The sequence below is a fragment of the Vanellus vanellus genome, assembly GCF_965231255.1.
Source record: "Vanellus vanellus genome assembly, chromosome: 4".
Classification (NCBI taxonomy): domain Eukaryota; kingdom Metazoa; phylum Chordata; class Aves; order Charadriiformes; family Charadriidae; genus Vanellus; species Vanellus vanellus.
In genome coordinates this window covers 14653629-14676560 of record NC_138909.1, presented here as the reverse complement: position 1 = coordinate 14676560, position 22932 = coordinate 14653629, and the positions used below count along the sequence as shown (strand labels likewise).

General features: G+C 38.6%; 1 protein-coding gene across 1 annotated transcript in view; it reads right to left on the bottom strand.

The window, feature by feature from the left end:
• The window catches only part of GAB1 (GRB2 associated binding protein 1), a 98402-nt gene continuing 75470 nt past the window's right edge, over positions 1–22932 (bottom strand). The window contains exons 6-12 of the mRNA XM_082482902.1: positions 21265–21350; positions 20754–21057; positions 8014–8103; positions 5696–5789; positions 5218–5341; positions 2146–2268; positions 1–1896 (exon numbers count right to left, since the gene is read on the bottom strand). Coding sequence (XP_082339028.1) covers positions 1738–1896; positions 2146–2268; positions 5218–5341; positions 5696–5789; positions 8014–8103; positions 20754–21057; positions 21265–21350 — 980 coding nt within the window. The 3' untranslated portion in view covers positions 1–1737. The remainder of the gene's footprint in view (positions 1897–2145; positions 2269–5217; positions 5342–5695; positions 5790–8013; positions 8104–20753; positions 21058–21264; positions 21351–22932) is intronic.

The following is a 22932-nucleotide window of genomic DNA, read 5'->3' as shown; positions in this document are numbered from 1 at the left end:
AACTGAACAACTCGATTTATTTAAAATTCACCTCAAAATGCATTGTGTTTAGTTTCTTTTTTAAAATGAACATTCAAAGCATCAAAATATTACTAATTTAAAAACAACCTTTGTTAAGAATAAGATAATTTACATACTGAAGATTGTGGCTGTGAGGGGAGAGAAACAACCGATGGTAGATTAGGCACAGTACTAAGGCCAACATGCCAGAAAACAATGCAGCTCTATGCTCAACTTTTAAATGATCTGGACAAAATAAAACAATTGGGTGGGAAAATAAAACCAACCGCTTACTTGAGGGTGTTTGTGTAAAAAAAAAACAAAAACGTGTTAGTAAGTTTTCTATCTAGACCTAACTCAGTCACATATTTAAAAGAACTCTATCTTCTTCCAAATAACAAAAAATATTTCTAAACCAAGGCAGATTATTATTTGGAATTGGCATAGTAAAATAAAGGATCACAGTATACAGAGCTTAAAATCCTGTACCAGGAAAGAGCAACAAGTGGTTTACAAGGGGATCATTTAAGTATATTATCTAATTTTTAAAAACAGAGATATAAAATATCAGTTGCATAGGGATTTAAATATAAGGCCAAGCAGGAGGTTAAAGTAAAATAGAGATCATAAGAAGGGCACTATGGTGTCAAAACATAGTATTTCCATTTGAATTAATGTCTAATTCAAAATCACAGTATTTTGCTAGTACTACAAACAGTGAATGTCAAACTGTCCCATTAATCTTGAACTGAAAACTGACATTAGAAGTTCTAAATAGTACAAAACTAAAGCTCATTGTCTAAACCTGATCAGTGTTTTAGCACAATAGTGCTTGGTACGTACCTGATTTATATACTCTACCTTCTGTAAATAATATAAAGGTTATTTCTTGTTAATAAGTGTGAGATCACAATATTACTGCATGCCATCAGTGGTTTGCAGGCTTACTTGATATTTAATTATTCAGTCTTTAAAAGTGTAAGATCCCACCCTGCAGAATCTTCACCCATTGAACACAGAACACTGTCATTAATAAAATACAATAGAAGTTCCACCACTAACAACTAACATACAAGCCAGGATTGTAGGTCTAAACCCAGTACAGTTCATTATTATTAACTCACAGCAATTTTTGTTAGGAAGGTAACCTGTAGACTTCCACATAATCTTGCGTGTATTAAATATAAACAAGTATGTAACTAACGGCCGTCTCTTGGCATTTCAAGTAGATTATTCAATTGTGAAAGTATCTCCGCAAAATCAATTTTAAGTTGTTAAAATGAAGTTCAAATATTAATTTCCATATCTACACGTAGCTTAATTAACCTAAAGTTGTAAGGAATAGTAGTGTAAGGAAAAAAAAAATATCCAGATGAATTAGGCATTAAGGTATGCTAACTGGGAATACCTGAACCAACATGGTAACTGAAAAAGTGCATAAACATAGTAATACTACAAATGTGTTAACTACAGAACAAAAGGTTTTCTGAAAGCTAAGCGATACTATTTTACATGTTATTTACAGGTTTCAATTTTTCAACAGACCACAGAGCCAATTTACGATCTTAAAATTCCGTTGATATATTTGAAGTGTCCTTTGGCTTTCATCCTATTCAGTCAAGAACCTATTCACACACCAGTGAATCAGGTACTGTACAGTCGAACAACACTGCCGCTGTGGTTCTGTAATTCTTCAAAATTCACTCTTTTCCGTTCTTTGAAGCAAAAGCAGTATTTTCATTTCACGCTTTTCGTAGGTGTTTCAGATTCTGTAGACTGTCTCCCATCAGTCCATGCCTCTCGTGTGCTCTTCAGCGCTAGTGTTTTCTGCTGGTCAACCACAACGTAATCAACTCTTTCATCTGCCACGCTGCTGCCTGAACCACTGCTCTTTTTCTGGGAAAGGCAAGGGAGAGTGAAAAACACATGTTAAAATAAACTAACAACAAAAGGTAAGTAGATGTCCCAAACAGATATAGAACGAGCACACGTTTCTCTGAAGGGTCCAACATAGGCTCTCCGATTGACCATTTGACAAACTAGTGAAGATGATCTTGCTGGAGGCTCCCCTCTTTCCCAGCAACTACTTGTGAAGAAATTTTAAACTCTTGATGGCAGAAATGCAGGAGTTGATGATGTCCTTACCTTACGAGGTGGGGTAGATTTTCCCGAATCTAGGTCCAGATCTAAATATTCTACTTGTTTATCTCCTTTAGGTTTTACCATAGGGCTGCTTCCTCCATCAAGACTGTTGCTTCCAAACAAATTCTGAAATTATAATATAAATAACTTCAGCTACAAATATACATGCTAACAGTCCACATTATCAAATACACTCACTATAAACTGCCAAAATATTAAAAGGTTAAAGAACTGACTGAGAGCTTTTGCAGTCAGCTAAAACCATGCAAATTTTATTGATGTTATATAACAAGGGGATATATTCGAAGTCAAAACTGGGACGGAGTTGAAAGCCAACAGGGGGGAAAACCCCCAAAACCAACCCCCCAAATTTAAGGTTGCCACCAAACCTATCTGTGCCTTCCACCTTATATCCCCTTAGTATCATGAGATAAGAATGGAGTGTGGTTTGTTCTTTGAAAATGATGTTGTTACATCTCAAATTTAGCATTACTTAATTAAAAACTTTTTTCTCTCCTTAAATTACTGTTAAATACCTTACAAGAATTTCAGCCTTACAATAGTGGCAAAACTTCAAATGAAACTTTTACATTTCATTCAAAAGTCATCACGATTAAGCTGAAAATCAAAAAGTATTATTCAATTGATAAGACCAAAAGATTACAACTTTGGCAAATTTGTGTAGGGCTGCCTGAACTGAAGTTGCATTGTATACACCTAAATTTCAATTAGCCCAGACTTTTACAACCTCACCTCCTCTGTCCTCTCCCAGCCTGATCCCTCCCTCTTAACAGGTGTTATAGGAACAGTACAATAGAAGGACTCTTCTCTAAAAGATAAAGAAAAAAAAGGAAGACAGAGGGCAGCAGTCAGCAAAAAATGAAGAGGAAGACAGAAGGAAAGACGGAAGGGTAAGGCTGACAGCAACTTGAAAGAAAAAGCAGAATATTGCTGATTGTATTAAATAAAACAGAAGTATGACACGTCCAAACAAGATGCTTCGAAGCTGATGACAGAAAAAGATGAAAAAGTATGGACTCCTTTCTAAGATGCAGTTGGAACAAACAAAAAATTTCCAAAACGTCTATGTAATTGTCACATTTTAAAACAAAGGCCTTGAGATATCTGGAAACGTTCAGGTTCTCTGGGAAATAAAATATTTTATCGGTTAAAGCTTAATGGGCTGGGCTTTTTAAATTGAAGTTATCCATTATATCTGTATCGTCCAACTCATATAATATTAAGTGGTAATGGGGACAAACACAAACAAATGAGACAGAGTTCATTTTTCTTGCCCAAATTCTCTAAACAAATTCCTGGATATTTAACATACAAAAATCAGTTCTGTATCAATGTTTCCAGCATAAATTAAAAACTCTTTAAACAAAAAAAATAATCTGTTATTTCAAACTAAGTAGACAGGCAGAACACATGCATTAGAAAACAGAAACTTTAAATATACGTAAATGAAAATGAAAGGAAGTCTGCAGAACAACCTTGAAGAATGAACGGTGCAAGCAAACAGAAGATATTAATGACAGGCCGTCTGAGCTGTGATATTATTTATACAGACTTGGACTGAAGTTAAACCCCTGAAATGGCATTGTAAGAATCAACAGAAATCCCCAATTTGAACTGCGATTCTGCAGCGGGGAGAACTGTGGGCACAGGCGCTTCTAAACCTTTGTGCGCAACGGGGTGTTTCTTGCAGCTGTAAAGTGGGATGTTACCGATTACTTACCGATGCCTCTTGCAAGAGAGGGGCCAAGTTTTGACACCACCGGCTCCCGGCTGCTGAAGCGCACTTTGCCTGGGAAGCGCGGCTGCACTGCTGGCAGGTCGGACATGGTACAAAGCACCAGCCGGGATGCTCCGCAGGCTGTTGAGCTTGCACCGAGTCAGAGCTGCCGCAGAGAAGTCAGCAGGAGCGGCTCGCTCAGGGGCACCTAAGAGGCAGTTATCCAGAGGCAGCAATGGTGAGCTGGAGGGGAGGGAGACTGGAGGAGGTTGGGGGGGGGGGGGGGGTAGCCAGGGCAGCAGGGGACGGGGAAGCAAGCAGCACTGCGAGAGGAGGAGAGTCCGGGGTGTAGTGAAATGGGCTAGCACATGCCATATAAGAAGGCAGACAGACGAACAGAACAAAAAAGGTGCTAGACAGGCCCTCCCCAAAGAAGGTCTTTCGTAATGCTTTAAAGATGAAAAACGCTGCTGTACTCCCTACTAAGAACCCAAGCTGTAAAAAAGTGGTGAATGCATTTGACTATACTGAACAACAAGCTGAGCTCAGGATAAAGGTTTTCCTCCAGTGCTTTAGGGATAATTCTGGACCGCATTTTAGTTTAGGCCTAGGTCTACTGCTACTCTTTTACTTTAAAATCCTATTATTGGTTCTTCTTTTTCTCTCTCTCCTTTCCCCCCAAACAAACAAAACCCAGAGTACGCATCATTAACTTTTCCTAAGTAGCTCTTCACTTACTGCACTGCAAGCTGAGTATCTGAAACTTTATTATCTGAGAAAACTCTTCCCCACAGGGGGAAAACCCCCAGACATTCAATACATAAAGACCTTTCCTATCTTCCTTTTTGAAAGAAGCTTAATAAAAGTACACAGAGCTCAGTTTTTACCCAATGTAAACAACAAATAATCCTTTTTTTTCCCCTGTTCCTTCCACATTTCTTGGGCTATGTCCTTTTAATAAAGGTTTTTAAGCGTATCTCAGAGGCCTTAAGACAGTTTATTTCCCTTGATGTCATAATACTGAACAGGTGCATAGCCCAGGACAAGCAATTACAGACAAGAACAGTTTCTAGGGAAGAGGGAAAAAAAAAGTCATGTACTGGACTGTTTTGTACAATAGATATGTATACTAATCATTCTCTTTATATATGATTATGCTTTTAATTTCTTTAGTGAAATCTAACCAAAAATTATAGTTTTTCTAGGGAAATTTTTTAATTATTTTTTTGATCTAGTAGTATAAAGGGAGTGACGTTGAGTGGAAGGATTTGTGTTTGCATGATTTAGAAGTAAGGACTGAACAGGAAGAGAGTAGTTAAGACGTAGATTTTACATACTGGGTCTTCAGTGGACTGATTTGGATTCATGGATACATAATTCTCTTCACTGTCGTGTGAGTCACTGCTGGAAGTTGTGCTATGAACTGAATCCGGTCTGGGAGACATGGGAAACCTGGAGGAGCTAATTACCAGGAATTATTTTACAAACAATACATCTCGAATATCTTAAACCTCCTGGTAAACAACAAAAATAAGCATATTAGAGCTGAAATTTTCATTCAAGTTTACTAGTGTCACATTTTTTGGTTGTACACAGTCCCTTATATTTAATATTACAAGATAAAAATTCATATGGACACAATTCATTTCAATGCACATATGCATATATACACATACACACGCATATAGACATACACTTCCAAAGGAAACCTCCGTTTGTATTACACAGGCTAAAACTATAATACAGATGTACACACATTTATTAACACTCCAGTCAACAAAAACAACTCGAATGAGTAAAAGCTGAGAAACTTACTCTCGCGCAAAGCTTCTGGTGATAGGAGATCTAACTGGGGCTTGTAATTCTTCCCATTCAGGCAGAGGTTTTATTTCTAGTGGAGCTGGTTTTGCTGTATAAGAAACAGACAATCTTAAAGCACAGAACATTCCTAAACAAACAAATTTAATAGCTTTTCAAAGGCTAAATAAAAAAAAAAATACTACTTTTTAAACAGTAAACACTAGTTAGGAAAAGGAGACACTGTTCGGTTCTCAGAAAGCCACGATACATTAACATATTTTTAATCTTTCCAGGTACTGAAAAGCAACATCAATTAGAAAAAAAAAAAAAACAACAACAACAAATTTAAGCATTTTGCAAGATATACTTGTACATAGTAATTCTGTTTTGAAAACAGACTCTGAAAATGGCAGCATTGTGTTTTGTCTTTACTACGCCACAACGACTTGTTGAACTGACAAGTCCAGCATAGGGTTGATGGACTGTTTCAGTTTAAACTGTCAGCAGAGCCAACTCCAGATACTTTTCTCGGTTCACAGACAATTATTACTATTATGCAAACTCTGCCCTCACTGCATACATGTGCCCTTACTGATGAGGTTTCACAGCTCAAAGTGTGGGCAAAATCTGCAGTGAAGACTAAGTTTGCAAAAGTGAGAGATGAGCCAACACCCAGCTTCAGTTCCAAGAGGTGCCTGGCTTGCTTCAGTGCTTATCAACAGCCAAGCGGAGCAGCAGCGTGTTTGTGCCATTAATGACAGCTAACATTGTTCCAAAAAAGGTGCCATTTTTAAATTCCATTTTCAGAACAGAACCACAAATAAGGGTATTAGTGAGAAACACATTATCCCTCCCTCCAGCTTGTATGTTTCACCCCTCCTAAATGTTAAGAAAAAAAAAAGTATCATCTATTCTATCATAGGACTTGTGGGAGGAAAAAAAAAAACCCAAAAAAACACATAGTCAAACTGCTGTCACAGTTTGAACCCCAACTTCATCCTCCCTAAAACTGTTTTTAGAAAACAAAATGCCATGTCATTATAACAACACCCCTTCCTCTCCACCCCCCCCCATCAGTTTTCTGCCTATTAGCAGATTTACCAAGATCAAATGTCAGGCATGTAGCACCAGTTCATGTGCAGTAAGAGCCGTCACAAGTGACCAGATGAGGAACTAAACAGAAATCAGTTGCTTAATCAGCGTGGTTGTCTCCCAAGGAAAAAGCAGAACTGTAGTCATTATGCTTTCATTATACTCACTCTTCAGATTGAGTTTATTGAGAAGTCAGCTACCACATATTGAACATAAGGACTCCCGGTTCAAATTTTCTGGATAAGTATCAGTCTTTAGTATCCCAAACAGTTTTCTCCTTTTCCTCTGTTAAGAAGTCATAATTACGCACTCAAAGCGTATCAAGCCTACTACAGTAAATTCTGCCACTTTAACTCACTTGCTCATAAAAAGCCGTCACCGCAGACTCAAAAGAAGAACTACAACTCATCTATCTCAAGATATAAGGTACCATAGGAGATAAGAGTGGCAGAACTGAACTTGACATAGGCAAGATGATACCAAAGCATGAGTGACACAAAAATTATCAGCTTGGCTCGAGTCCTCTGTAAAGGCCTGGCAGGTATAATTGGCGGGCAAGGTACTGCTCCAGCAGAGAGGGAGTCGGGACTTTGTTCAAAGCCCACCGAGAACCGCAGGAATATTTCATCCAGTTCCAACGGGCTTTAACAACCAAAGGTAACGATCAGTGAAACTTCTGTGAGGTTTTTAACATTATTTGTAATCTCCTTTACTTCTTGTGACTATACTAGCTCAGCACCTTCAATAAAGCCTAGGAGACTAATTGCAGTGCTCATTAAGATTCATAAATAAACTTCTGTACTAGCAAATGGTCAGAGGATGAGTATTTTGCTTTATTTCACTGTTCAGCCAACAGCAGGAGACTCAAGTAAACTCTGATTTCAGGTTATTGCCTAACAAAAGTTATTTCAAGTAACTTCCACCTGAGTCATATATACTTGCTTCTAAATAAACAGGCAAAAAAAAAAAATCCAAAATACGAACAGCTACAACTTAAGACATCAGAACACCCATGTTAATGTGAAGGAAATGTTTCCATGCACTGTTCAAGCCAGAAAGACTTTAATTCCTTACATAGGAAACTTTTTGCTTGGCAAGGAAAATGTATTCATGATCTTAGATTGTAATAGAAGTAAAGAGACCATACAAGAGTTAAAGTTATTCTAGAGTAACAGTTTTCTTAAGTTTTGTTTTACTTATTTTTATAAAGCTCCATATACATACAGTGCTAAAGTACATACCCTTTCTTCTTGTAGTAAAGTCACCTATGGTTTGTGAATCAGTTCGCTCTAAACCATGTGGTTTAGGTCTTAAAATTTTAGGACTTTGACCTAATTGGTAAAAAGAAGACTCTCTTAATATTCTATTTGTAACCAGAAAATGGAATTTTGTAAATAAACAGCACAACCCCCTGCAGAAAGGTTAAACCCCACAAGCATAAGCAAGCTGCTGAAGGAGTTTTACATCTAGCTAGGTCTCACGCTAAGGGCTTAAGCACCAAACCAGAAACAAAGAAAACACTGCATGCAAGTAACTGTCAGAGGCAAGCATAAAAGGTGTACAAAAAGGCAAAAAAGCGCATCAACCAATATTGTAACTGATAATTACTATTAACTGGTTTCAAGTTGCATTACATAAATTCCACCATTGAGGAATATCTAGCATGACAGGAGAACAGTCATGTTTCAGACCCAAGGTGAGGTACCCTCAAAGAAATTAAATCCTCTTTAGTCACAATATTATTTTGGAAATAGTGATACTCTTGGGACACCTCCTATCCATCATGCATCTCCCACTCGAGAAGCCTCAAGAATCTTTTTCCACGCTGTATTTGTTAAGCTTTTTCCCCAGAGGTCTATAGCTGTCTGTACCAAAAACACCTCTCTGACCTTGCAGACAACACAAGGACACCTTCTTTCCAAGCTCCCAGCCTGCGTATTGTCCCCCCACTGCAGCACAACCCAACCTCCACCACCAATGACCCTGTCATAAAACTACCTTTTAAAAATTGTATTAATTGTATATACCTATATACAAGTACAGCAGATGCACTAATCATTCCCTGATATGTTATGCTATCATACGCTATCATGTTATTAGCATAATATTCCCCTATGTTATGCTACCACACAACATAATGCTTTAGATGAAACTGGTAACAAGGTGAAGAGTACAAACTAAGAAAACATTAGAGCCAATAAGCTTCCTACAGGCAGTAATATAACCCCTCTCCCAACAAGGAAGTTCTTCACCAACTCGTCCAAACTCTGTGAATGTTTCAGGTCAAGGTCACATTGCCTATTTTAAATAAATATGATCCATAGTTCATAATAACCCTAACCTTTCATGGAAGTCTATCTGACAAAGTGTTAATATTAGAAAAGGCGAGTGTCTTCAAGTGGTACACCAAGAGGCCATATGAAAGGTAAATCTTTGCAATAAACCAAATGAAAAGCCTAAGCCTGATTATGTTAGAAAGTTGCCCTACAGCAGAAAATGGAAAAGGACTGGCACAGACTCAGATGTGGGCTGGTACTACCAGCAAAGAGTGAGAATGCATTGTAAAAAATAAACTTGGCAACAAACACCAGAAGCTTGCAAATCTCTACCCCAAGGGTTTTGCATATGAAGTGCTCTATTACTGTTATCACTGAAGTATTGGGAATAATCAAGTAACAACAAGAAAGGTAAATAGAAAGGCTTTGTATTGTATCTTAACTTCTACACAGCACTTCTAAAAGACTATGCAGGTAAGACAAAATTTATGTATTTACTAGTAGTGCTGCATAGCAACTTCCTTAAAGAAAAGGACATGAGATGATTTTCACAGACAGTTCTTTTCCAATTTCAAAATCAGATGCTCCCTTAAATGGCTCAAAGTGCTGATGAAAAGACCAAGCAGTTGGGCAATGCTGACCGAAGACCCAGATTGTAAAGTGCTACACAAAGCATTTCTCTAAAGTATGCTGTTGACTGGACCCAAGTCAAAAGCATGACCCAACGTGTTGGCTTAGTTCATTCTGAGCTGACTTGATATTCTTAAGTATCTTGCCTACAACTCTATGATAAAAGCTTGCCTATATAAAAAGACCAAGATCTTAAAATCGATTGAACAAATGTACGAGTTCAAACTCAAACACCTTTTATTAAGAACAATTTCATGCTGAATGTCATTACCTAATCATATTAACTTTGTGTTCCACAGTTTTATAATTGTATTTAACAGAAATTTGGCCCAGTACAACTCAATTTAAAATGCCAATCAATGCATTGACATACGAGCACAGATTGCAAGTACGGTGAGAAATCTAGTAGATGTAACAGGGTTAATGAAATTATTTAACCAGCGTGTACTTTATAACCTCTCTGCTCTTATAGCCAAACAGGCTGAAGTGCCTGAAACCCATAATACAGAAGATAAGCACAAGGAACTCAGGGCTACGACACATTATTTCTCCTTTTGATAATGATGCTAATGCGGTCTCGTGCAGCTAACCTTCCTGAATTATGATTATCCTCATTTGTAAAATGGGGATATTATGGAATTGCCTGCCTCACACTTGATTTAGCACTTATAAACCATTCTGAGACTTTCAGAAGTGCTATATAAAGAAGTACGGGTCCCTATAAGATTTCTCTTCTGCATCGGACAAGAACGTACAAAATGTTCCAGCATAAAATAAACTCACTGAGCTTTCAGCTCTTGCTGCTGAAAGACTGTTCAGCCTAAATAAATTTGGTGGCAAAACAGCTTGCTGCTACCAACTACCCAGGATAATGCAATTCCTCTCGTTTAATATGTCACAGAGAATTAAAATGTTTGTGCAGGGTTTGGGTTTTTTTTTTTCCCTCCCTACAAAACAAAAACCAAAAGGCCTAATCCCTGGTGAGGAGCTTATGCTGTGCAACAGAAAAGACCTGACACCAGGCAAAGGAAAAGGGGAGGGGGAATCACAGTCACAAAACTGAGGTTACTTATTTGTGTCTGCAGTGCAGAATGCCTCCAGCCTATTTTTTGCTCATTAAAGAAGATAAAGTAACATAAGGTAGGGCGCAGAAAGCCCTTAATAATATCCCTGACTCCGTCAAAAGATGTATTTTCAGTAAATCCATCAGAAATTTTATAACTGCCATTCTTTATCTAAAAATTGGCAGTTGTGTCACTATCTTAAGCCAGATCCACGAACAGAAATACCTGGTTTTTAGAACTTTATATCTTAAGTACTGCGACTGAAATTCCTGGTGCTGCTCCCAAGTAACCTCACTAATTTTCTCCGGGAGCACATCTAGCTGAATATAACACAGAGGAGAAAGTGCTTCACAACTGTACAACAGACTGGCCTCCAACATCTATTCTATTCAGAAATAATCACTAAAGGTAAGTGTCGTAGGGCCGTTCTTCCAATCAGTTTGGTGAAGGTGGAAAGGCAGTAGGTGTCTATGGAGAGCCTAGCTCCGTACAGCATGCCAGTGCCAGCATTACCGAGGACCACGTTGCCCGTGGTTTAGGCCTGCAGGCCCAAATTTACCTCATCTAATGTTTAGGCACTCACATAAAACAATGCTTTTGACTTACACACCTACTCTGGGAAAGATAAATCTGGGTTTAAAAAAAAAAGGTTGGTTGTTTGTTGTTTTTTGTTTTGTTTTGTTTTTTTAAACTGAAAAGGAAATAAATTGTGTTGCAACGCCACTGGATGCAAACCTACAGGAGGAAAAAAAAACCACCCAAATAAATTATGGCAAGTGAAACCAACCAAACAAGAAGTGAAAATTAGATATTTTCTTTGTTCAGTCAAGTCACCACCTGTGAAATGCAAAGTGCTACACCCAGGAGAGAGAAGCTCAGCTTCTGCACGTTCTATCAGAGGAATACTGCGCAAGGGCACTCTGAGCTGAAAAATCACTAATGAAGTCTATTTTTCTAACAAATGGCTGCTTGTAAAAACTGCCAAGCAGAACAAGCGATTATGGATCTAGCGTTAGAGTGCACTCAGACGGCATGAATTCTGCTCCTGGCATTTTGGTGTGTGTCAATGCTGCCTTTGTCTGAGAAGTCATCAGGAAAAGAGTCCATTTCACAACTTTGGTTTTGTTTCAAATAACGGTTTAAACTGAAAAAAACTTTTGGCTTTTCCATCAGCTAATGTATTCTCTCTTCTTGTTTTCCATAAAACACTTGGACTATAACGTTAGGGGGTGGGGCGGGGGCGGGAATGGGTCCCACTGCAGAAAATTCCTGTATCAGAGCAGGTGGGTCCTAACATTTTTGGTTTTGAGGACATGAGCCGCTCACTGCAGAGCCTCATTTGTTTTCACGCTCTCGCCTTGAAGCACTAGTCCTAAACAAGATTTCTGTTAAGAACGCTTCTTTTCTGACTGCCTGCTTGCTCCATGGCCTGCTGGCAAAGGGATTTTACGTCAGGAAATTGCAAACATCCTCACGAAAGAGGCCAACGCTCTTATTTAAATACCAGTTATTTAGGGCTTAAAATTTTAAAGTAGATCTACTAACGTGACATAAAATTTAAGAAATGCGTGATCTCTTAATGCTGTTTCCTGGCCAACAGGACTAATCCTCACGAGACACGGAGATCAGGCGTAGGAATGCTACAGCAGTACTTTATGTGGAATAGGAGGGGGAGAGCAGGGGGCAAAACCAGCCACGTAAGTCCCTGCATCCCCAAAAATACTTTCAGAGAGACATCACTAACAGCAATTTCCCATTTCCATTAAAAAATACACATCTTTCCTCCTTTTCTTTGTAGTTAGAGGAAACTGAAATTTGCACTGAGGTCCAAGAATTCCAGTACTCAGAACCACTGTTGATTTTTCCTTAAAAAACAAGGCTGAAGCTCATGGTCTTACTCCCACAGGGTTTATTACTTGGTTTTTAATTCTGCTGGACAACCTCCCCCTTTCCTCCTCTTCCTCACCCCAGTGAACTCTGATTCCCGAGTACACAGTCTTCAGCACAGAGCTCTACAAATATCCTGAATTTGCTTTTTCATCTCTGTTTTTATTAAGACTATTTCCTGCCAAGGTACTTCTAATTAGAAACATGTATTTAGTTATACAACATTCTTATCCATTTCCATACTAGTATCCAGCAACAAATAGGAATATCAATAACCTGCTTAGTTCTGGTCAGTGATACCACATGAATGGTGATAACTACAGTCTCTTTAGGACAGTAAAAACAAACTGAAACCAACTTATTCTTTCAATATTATGAAATATAAAAAGCAGTCATCTAAAGAGAGGCTCTCCAGTTTTCTTAGACATCTTTATCTTCTCAAAATAACTCCTCTCAGGGCACTGGTACTTTGAATGCTCCAGAAATTAAGAATACATTGGAAAAAAATCTGGTTATAAAGAAGTCCAACTGCATCTGACAGCTAAGGTTCACTGGTATTCATAAAATATTTGCCAAATGCCATAAAAACTATTCAGAGAATACCAAAGCTATTAATCATCCAAATACTATTTGACCGCTCTAATTTGTGAGCAACTCTTCATGTCTGTATTTAAAAAGCCCCCAAAGCATGATGAATTAAAAGCATTCAATAACAAAGACACTGTTTTAAGACCAAAGACAGTGTTCTGGGGTGTTTATTAATCAGTAATTTAAAGCTGCAGTAAGATTCATGAAGTCCAGGGGACACTACTTGAGATCACTTAGGTCATTATCACCCATGTTCTCTTGTTCCTGCTCTGCCTAGCACCTTTGGAGTTCAACACTATCATCTCTACCACCAGTATCAGAGAAAGTCTTGTAGTTCGTCTTCAGAAAACTCATATGTTTAATTTTTTTAAAACCATTATGTCCAGTAAACCATAGCTTCCTTTGCAGCTGTGATGCAGCCATCCAAACGAAATCTTTACTTGAAATTATTTGTTATTTCAAAGTTTTGTAAGACAAATCACAGCTGCAAGTTAAGTACTGGTGTATCGTAGCAAGGAGCTATAGACTTTTCATTTAAAGCTATTAAGTAAAAGCAAGCCTTGTGGAAGTAATTTAGTACAGTCATGGAGGAAGCATAATTTTCAGATAAATTAAAGTCTTTGGAGCTTGTGGGGTAAAAAAAAGAAAAAGAAAAAAGAAAAACCAAATAGTATTCAGCCTGCTTTAGGAACTCTGAGGAAGCACCAAAACATCCCCCAAAATCTTATATTTTTAAAATTCCTAAATGGAATGAACAGGAGGTGTAGCTTTCAAGAGTAAGTAGAAAGATTAAATGCATGGATTTCTTAAAAGCAAATGGAACAGTACTTCTGCTCAGAAAAGTCATCATGAAAATCACAGTTTCTTTTTCAACAGATCTACAGTTCAGTTCTTGCTGCTGATTAAAATCACCATTCACAATTTTTCAATGCCTACTTGTCCTAAAGCCTGAGAAAATGAGTGATCCTTTATTTAAGAATACACAGGACAATCATGATAGCATAGAACACTGCAGTTTTGCCAACTTCTAATTATTATTATTTTTAAAGAAATGTCAGCTCTGTTGTCACTAATGCCTTAATTGTTTCTCTGAAGTTTTATTTCAGGATGGTGTGGTGCTCCTGCTATATCAGGACATGCAGTACGTTCATGTTGTCCAACTCAAGACACTCAAACATGTAAATATTTAACAAGGAAACTGTTCACTAGGCTATTTATAACTAACTTCATGGTTAATGAGGGTTCTTAATTTCCTTAACAACTATCTACTTTGCTTGGCATCATACTACACTACAACAACGAGCGATCATGCCATTCATCCAGAAGCATCACAGTGGGTCCTATGGGGACCAGCAAGTGGCAGAGGCTTCCTGCCACGTGAAAGCTCTGTACGCAATTACCTCTTCAAAGTGGACCTATGCTCTTAAATAAAGAAAACTGCAATTTTCTAGGAAGTTAATCTGTTTGGGAGATGCTCATGAGTAGTCCTGGCAAAGATACAGCCACATTTTTATAAGCAATCCACATATTTGTGGTTCAACCACACAAATTTATGTCTTGTAACATCTTAAATGAGAAAAATCTATAAGAAAAACAAGCAGATAAAATTTTTTAACATTTTTAAAACAATCACAAGTCCCAACTCCAGTCTCCTTTAAAGGCAATCGTATGGACTCGAGTTGCAGGAAGCATCTCAGACTAAATGCTGACATATTTGTGTTGAAAGATAAGCCTTTTGTGAAAAAATAAAGGTGAAAACGTGCTACACTAGCTACTGGTTATTTTTGCCATCAGCAAAATAATCTGTGCAATTCAACCCCAAACTAGGACTGAAAATCTTGTTTAGAGTAATCTTGAATGCAATTAAACTTTAGCAATATTTGGGCGAACAAAAGACAAATGGAGCAAAGTCCAATACCGTGTTGCAGGCTGGGAACCCCAGGTTCTCTACTGCCTCTTGCCAGCAATCAGCTTAGCGATCCTGAATGCATCATTCTCCCCACGACTCTGAACTAGCTCCTGTGCTAAACTGAACTCTCTCAAGTGTTTTAAGTACTATGGATCAAAAACACTACAAAAATGGCAGTGTTACACTATATTTAAATGAATGAGACTTAACTTTTCATTCCATCATGGTCATGAATTGTTAATTCAACCATACACCCACAGTTCATAAATTTCTTTTCAGAACCTTAAAAAACCCACTTTGGTACAGAGACATACTGCCCCTCAGAAAAGAGAGGTTACGAAGGTACAGTAAGTAGAGACTTTTAAAGAACTAAATTCCACCATCACCAATTCCATCATTGACTTAACTGTTTGATTCAGATATTGAAAACCTAGGTTTTGTCAGCTGAGATGGCAAGCACGTGTTTCTGAAGAGCTTCGAACTTTACAGATGAGATGTACACACACTCTCTCTCAAAATGTCACATAGCTATAAGGAGTCCTTCTGTACAGATCCTAAACAAGTATTTAAAAAAAACCCATAAATCTAATTTTGTAGTTGTTTGGTCTTAAGTCTTGCTTTAAGACCATCCCCCTCCTCCCCCTGACCCCTGGCAATAAATCATGGGGCAGGAGGGTGTCATTATCATGCCCAGAGACTCACAGACACCCCCATCTCTCAAATGCTTCCTCCTGACCTACAAAAACCAATTCACACCCTACCCCTTTTATTTTCAACCATGCACTTCTCTTGATCTCTGACTTACGTCAGGTTTGTACTGAAGATTAGGATCGTCTAGACTTACAGACCTCTTGTCAGGCCTTAAAACTTTCTTGTGGACTGCCAGCACAGCCACCCGGGACCTGCCTTGCTACAAAGAGTGTTCCTCGTGGAGCGGCGAAACCTTCACCGCAGTCCTGCAAGCTGTCAGCAGGATGGAGATCACAGGATCCACTGCCTCCTATCACAACCCTTTTCAGATATTTTGAAGAGCCCCAGGGAAAATGGAAGGTGGAGCAGAGAATAACTCGGTTGTTCTTTGCTGCCTTAGCTGTCTTGGGAGTCTTTACCTCACTGCATTTGGGCGCCCTTAATTCTACTGCTCCTTCTTGGATAAATGGTATTTTGAGGAAGGAACATGTGACAATCAAAACAAGTGTCACGCATTCGCTCTGTGGCAGAACCAGTCACAGCCTTTGAACGATTCAGAGAGTAAGACCCAATTGCATGGATGGATGCAGTATTTCTTCCACTTGAAACCTTTTGCTAGCAACAATGCTTCCAGTTTAGCGTCATGACTACATGCAACCACGGCAAGCTAAAGCAGCCAAAAAGCAGAAATACAAAATCAATATAGAAAATGATTCTTTGTAATATAATAAACAGCACCCTGAAAAAAAACGAATTAAAAACGAGATTATTTTTGTCATTCAGTTACAGGTGAATGCAGAAAAGCACCTGGCCAAACGCTCTCTGTTTTTTCCCTAGCAACGTAGCACTTACCTTTTGGTATGCTTCTCTAAAGAAATAGTAAAGCACTTTGATTCAAATTATTGGGGCAGGAAGCCAACACCATGTTTTGAAATTACTTTCAAAACTTCCAGAAAGTACTGGAAGCTCCCCACATTCACAGATGCAGCTGTGAGCTAGAAAAATGAAACTACATGAAAATGTAGTGTCATTCCAAGGCTATATATATTTATTTTTAAAAAAAAAATTGTTGTTATTTTATTAACCCACTTCCTAAAACAAAGGTCTTCTAGAAACTGGTGGAAAAAGACACACAGCTCACCGTGGCTCCTGGCCCAAGACTGCAGAGCCTCAGGCTCTCACAGCAGGGGTGCGCAAGTACCCTGCTCAGAAGAAGGTGCACATCCTTTAGCGAGTTTTAGACCTATTTATTACCTACATTTGGTTTACCCATGTCATTGATTTTTCATAACTCAGTCTTCTGTCACAGTTGCTACTTCTATACAACTTTACCTATTCTTAAAAATTTGGAGAATTTTAACAACTTAATAAATTATCCAAAACGTCAAGATGCTTATATCAGAGCTGCGTAGACATACACATTACAGTCACTGCTGCCGACAGACAGACTGCCAGATCCTTGCTGCCTGACGCATTATTCTTCAAAGCCAGCCGAATCAGAAGTAACTGAGTATGTGTTTCATCTCAGGTTTACAAAGCAGAAACAGCAGAGGGGAGAGCAGGCTCAGAATGGCCACTGCTGTCACCCAGCCCTCCATTTTCTACCCTTGTCAAACTATGCTACCTGTAGCATAGTTTCTTAAACCAAAGAAAAACAGAGGAGATGCTAAGCATACGCATTCGACAACAAAAAAGCAGTGCGTTCTTTATGTGCTAGTTTCACTGCATTACTGCTTTGTCAAATGCATTTTTAGCACGGAATGTAACAAACTTCCCTGGCCCACACAGAAACGTGACTGAGCTAGAGCCAACGCTCACGTACGTGAAAGGTGATGGTGGTATTTCTCAGAAACAAGGACAGCTACCAAAAAGGAATTGTGAGTTGGAGGCAGTGCAAACGCTATTTTTGCGGCCATCTGCAACCAATAAAAATACACAGCAGCTTTTTCAGACAGAACGTGAGGTGGGCTCTCCTATACCTGGAGGTCTTATCACCAACACACCTGATGTCTGTGGTAATACCATCTTTTAGAGAAGCCGCAGTGATCTTCAACAGAAATCCCTGAACCAATGACATAGTTCTCCCCCACCCCAACACTTAAAGGAGCAATACCCAGAAGGTAACTATTTTATATACCTTTTCCTCCCTTTCTCTGTCTGCCTAAGTTTTATTGAACATACCAGCCAACTTGATACTTTCTATGCACTAATTTGTAGCAGAAGACCAGTAGTATGTTTATATAAGCAGAAACGACCTGGTAATAGAAGTTACTACAAGAACTTCACAGCCAGAAAAGCAACACTGTAGAATATAAAGCACACACTTGTTTTAGGCAAGGCTCCACTAAAAGAAGAGTTTTATCCCATCTCAATTCAAAAGGAACTGCAGTTTTATGTTCCCAAAGGTATTTCTGGAAGGAGTTATTTGCATGGAGAACTCAACCACCGAGATGGGAATATATTACCATCCTGATGCGTCATCATATCTGCTCTTCACAACAATGGCAGACTCACAGTAGTACACTTGATAAAATTTGAGTGAGCCAGCGTATGTGTGTTACTAAGACAAAACCCTCAGTGATAAATCTGAATCATTACCATTCCTGGTAGCTCAAGATCTTCACGAAGTTTTTTTGTCAGCCCCTAAGCATTTACTACAGAATATTTACTTTTGGGGAAGCTTTACTCTAAAATTACTTTATCTTCTAAATTACATTAATAATCATATTATTTTACAGTGATAACAGCTTCCAAAAGTCTACTGGCAGAAAATACAGCCAGTCACTCTACGTTCATTAAGAAGTATGTTAGTACACCCAAAAATCTTTTCCCTGATGTTAGCTAGGTCTTTCTAGCTGTAAAGCATTTGAGGACGGGAGCAAAGCAGGAGTCTTACACACCACTTTGAGAATGTGAAACACTAATTCAGTTTGAAGAGAAATCTGCCCCAGCAGACATCTGTGCGACTGCTTTGCAATGCCAACAGCAAAAGCGAGCAGCTTTTCAACATAGGAATTTACTGCTTTTGAAGGTCAAACATTTTATCAGTCAAATATACAAACTGGCCAGTCAGGGAAAATATGTTAAAGCAGTTCAGTGTTTATTTTCAGAATATTTTCCAGTATCAGCTTTCATCAATCTGTTGCTGTCCAGTATTTCTTAAGAAGTAAACAAAACTACTGTCTGGTAACACAGAAACAATTAGAAACAAGCAGAGAGCCAAGGTCTTGAAAAAGGCCATGCCTTGTTCTCTGAAGATGGACAGCCAAAATGAGACGTGGTACTTCCCATTTTACGCTGAAACCTTCTATATCATAATGATATTATCTACTTCACTTAACTACAGGCTGTTTTCACTTAGCAGTAAAAGTACTAAATTAAATGTTTAGTTAGTGAATATTTTGAATCATCCGAATATTTCCCATTGAGTTTTCCCCAAAACAAATTCAGCCATTCCCAGTATAAATACTAATTTTTCAAGCACATAATTTTAAAAATAGGACTTACTCAAATACAAAATAGTGCAGACATTTGACCTAATGTTCTTTAGTTCCTACTTCTACAAGAAAGTCAGTTATCTTGTCTGAAAAACTGAGTAATACGGAAATAAGTTCCTTAAGCATTTATCTCTGCTACTGATAGGCTCGCTGATAAAACATTTTAGACTAACTGAAAAGTCTAAGCTATTTATTAGTGATTCTCTAGACAAGTATCTCTTATCGATACATCACAACAGTATCTTCTTTGTTTCTTGAGAACACCGGTCACCCAAATAATCCTTGTTTTAAAGAAAAGTAAACCCAGTATGCATCAGATTTGAGAGATTATTTTTTTAGGATAGCTTTGAAGGGGCCCTCTAAAATTTGGGATTTTTTTTTTTCAATTTTGTCATTGAGATTGTTGCAGCTTCCTCAGATTCGTAACAGTCATCTTCCACACATTCAGCAGTTTGAAGTATTTCCACATAAAGCTAGTTTTCCTTTTGCCTTATGATTTTGTTTAATCTATCACACGCTATAAAGGCAAGGAAATTTTTCACCTACTACAGTTTATACAAATTTCAACATAAGCATGGCACCTAGCTCCTGTGATAAAGCAAATGTATCGTAAGAGCTGGCTTGAATTAGCAGTTCCCTCCTCCCTTTTGGGTCCCAAGGGAAATATAGAGGGGAACCTCACCCCCCATGTTAAACACCTTCCCGTGACTGCCCCGGGAGGCCACTAACACTTAAGCATTAAGCAGCTCCAACAGCAAGTGATTTTCCTTGCTGTTACAGACTGAAATGAGGATTTAACATTATCTACTTACTAGTAAACACTGTTTCTTCGATCTAATTCTTCCTTCATTTGAACACATTTGTAAGAATTATTCTATGTAAGAATTTGTAAGACCATTGCGTACTTTGAATAGGACTAAAAAGCAGCACAATATACAACTCATTCTTGTTGCAACGATTTCTTCTAACAATGTTTACATCAAAAGCAAATACCTGAAATAGCTAAATAAGTTATTTTTAACTTTTACTTCATGCAATGAAAACGTGTACTGATCCTGTACCAAGCATTGTTATGGCTATACATTTGTATTCTATCCAATGCCTTGTGTACGCTCTCTCCGTCACAAATCTGCTAGCTGTCTTCTGTGTATAAGGACTAAAACTCACACTTCTGAGTGCTAGCAATTCTGTGTCATTTTTTCAATAGTAACTACCGCAATAAAATGTAAACCTATGCTTGTATTTGGAATTGTTATTGTGAGGTCTAAATATGGTTAAAAATAATCCTGTGTTCCCTTTGTGTTACGGCTATCTGTTAGGATAAAAACTGTTTTGCTAGAATTTCTAAAAATATGTTAATTTTCCACGAACAAGAAGTCAGGAGAGCTATGTTAGTTTCTTAGACAACAAAAATCAACTTCTATTGGACATTTTCCTCACCTTTTCTGTCTGGTTTGAGGTTCCGATCCACTGGCGGTGGCTCACATTCTGCAGCAGGTACTGACCGTCTGGGAGGAGTCTTTGGACTGGACCTGAAACCCATGTGAGCAGGAGGAGGGACTTGCTTTCCAAATAACGGAAAATCAAACGTGCCTGGTGTCATTGGTACATAGTTTGTTTCTTGGATGGGTTCAGTGAAGCTGCTGGAATGCTGTCGTGGAGGAGAGTTGGGATTCATTGGGACATAATTTTCATCTAGTTCTTCACTTGAAACACTTCCCACTGTCAACATGCTTCTGTTTTTCTAGAATTAACATATATTTCCTTTAACAAAATAAGTTATGCAATCAGCTGTGAATCATATGAGTTTTTTAACCTAATCTACTCAGATTAATACATTCTACTGAAACTGAAAAAATCACAAACACTGTACAGCATGCTTTTTTACACGGGAACAAAGAGCACTCAAGGACTGTCACTGTCGCCTCTTGTCAGATCAAGTCATACTTACAAAGTGGTTATGGAAGCCCTCCAATGAATTAGATCTGTCATTCGGAAACGTTCGTGGAATATCATAACAGTCTTGAGAACTAATTTCTAAAGAAACAAGAAGAGAAAGTGGCTATTTATCATCCCTGTTCCTGTCACTTGGCACCAGAGTCTGTTGTTATTAACTGTCTGCTTCTGAGAGCATACAAACACACCTCCTGAAGCTGTGGCCCATAGATTTTATCTATATACTTGAGAGGACTGTGCTCTCAAACAAACTTAGCACTCATCAGTCACAACCTGAAGCTCTTACATTTTTTCACATCAAGAAAATAAAAAGTAATTTTGCCTTTTAAAGAAGCAGCAAAGTCTTCCTTTCAAACAGGCAGGTGTAAGAATTTAGTGTAAGAGTGGGTATTGAGATATTGGGCCCTTGTGAAAAATGTATTCTAAAATAAACGAACAGCAGACGTAATTTAGGGTCTGGAGAAGTTTTCTGCCTGAACACCCTTCCCTTGGAAAGTGCTGATTCAAGAGGACTCAAACTCACAGGTAATTAATGACAGAACAAGAGGGAATGGCTTCAAGCTCCAACAGGGTAGATTTAGACTGAACATTAGGAAAGAATTTTTCACAGAAAGGGTGGTTGGGCATTGGAATAGACTGCCCAGGGAGGTGGTTGAGTCACCATCCCTGGATGCGTTTAAGAGACGTTTAGATGTGGTGTTGGGGGATATGGTGTAGGGGAGAACTTTGTAGAGTAGGGTAGATGGTTGGACTCGATGATCCCAAGGGTCTCTTCCAACCTAGACAATTCTATGATTCTATGATCTGTTGCAGGAACAGGTGAATCGCTGCTCTCAGCTCCCCACTACGGTCTCCAGGGGCTTTCTGTTTGAACAAACTGCTCCAGAACCGGAGGATCTCTCCATTTTCAGGGTCCTGGCTCTTAATAGTCCACATTAAGAAGGTCCTCAGCTTTGTGGCTGCTTCTCCGGCAGACAGGGGTGTTTGTGAGACATCTGGCTCCCAGGTCCTGCTCACCCATGCAGGTGACAGGCTGCCTTACCCTGCAAGAGGCATCCCCCTACTCCTGATGCCAAGACAGAAACTGGGGGCAAACTCTGGGTTTTATCCCTGTCTGGCCCTGAAAAAAAAACTCTGAAGTTTGTTGCAGATTTCCACCTCAGAGGAAAAGTAAACAATTCTGCGATTAATTCCCAAATTAAAACAGTATTTTCAGAAAGGCTACTTTCCTGAGGCTGACAACCTCAGCTTTAGAGCAGGAGTACTCACTTAAACTTAACAAAATGAGAGAAGATAAGCAAAACAAACAAAGGCCTTTCAGGGTGTCACTTTGTCATTTTAAAACACTAACAACCACTTAGCCTACAAAAGGAACCACAAACAGGGTAATACTATTTGAGCCCCTGTATGATCACATCCATTCTCTATATTGCCTCCTCTAAAAGCCCTGTCCCCACCCCCTTCCTCATTTCAGCCTCCCATCCCATACCTAGCACAACTCAAACAATTCTTCTTCAAAATTCCCTCTAACATTAGTATCAACCAGTTTAAAATGTCACTTTAAAAATAACACTTTCACTTTAAAAATGCCCACCTGCCTCAGGAACCCGAAAAAAAGTGAAACTCTTAGCCCAAGAGTAGTTAACAAGACTAGAACAACTGC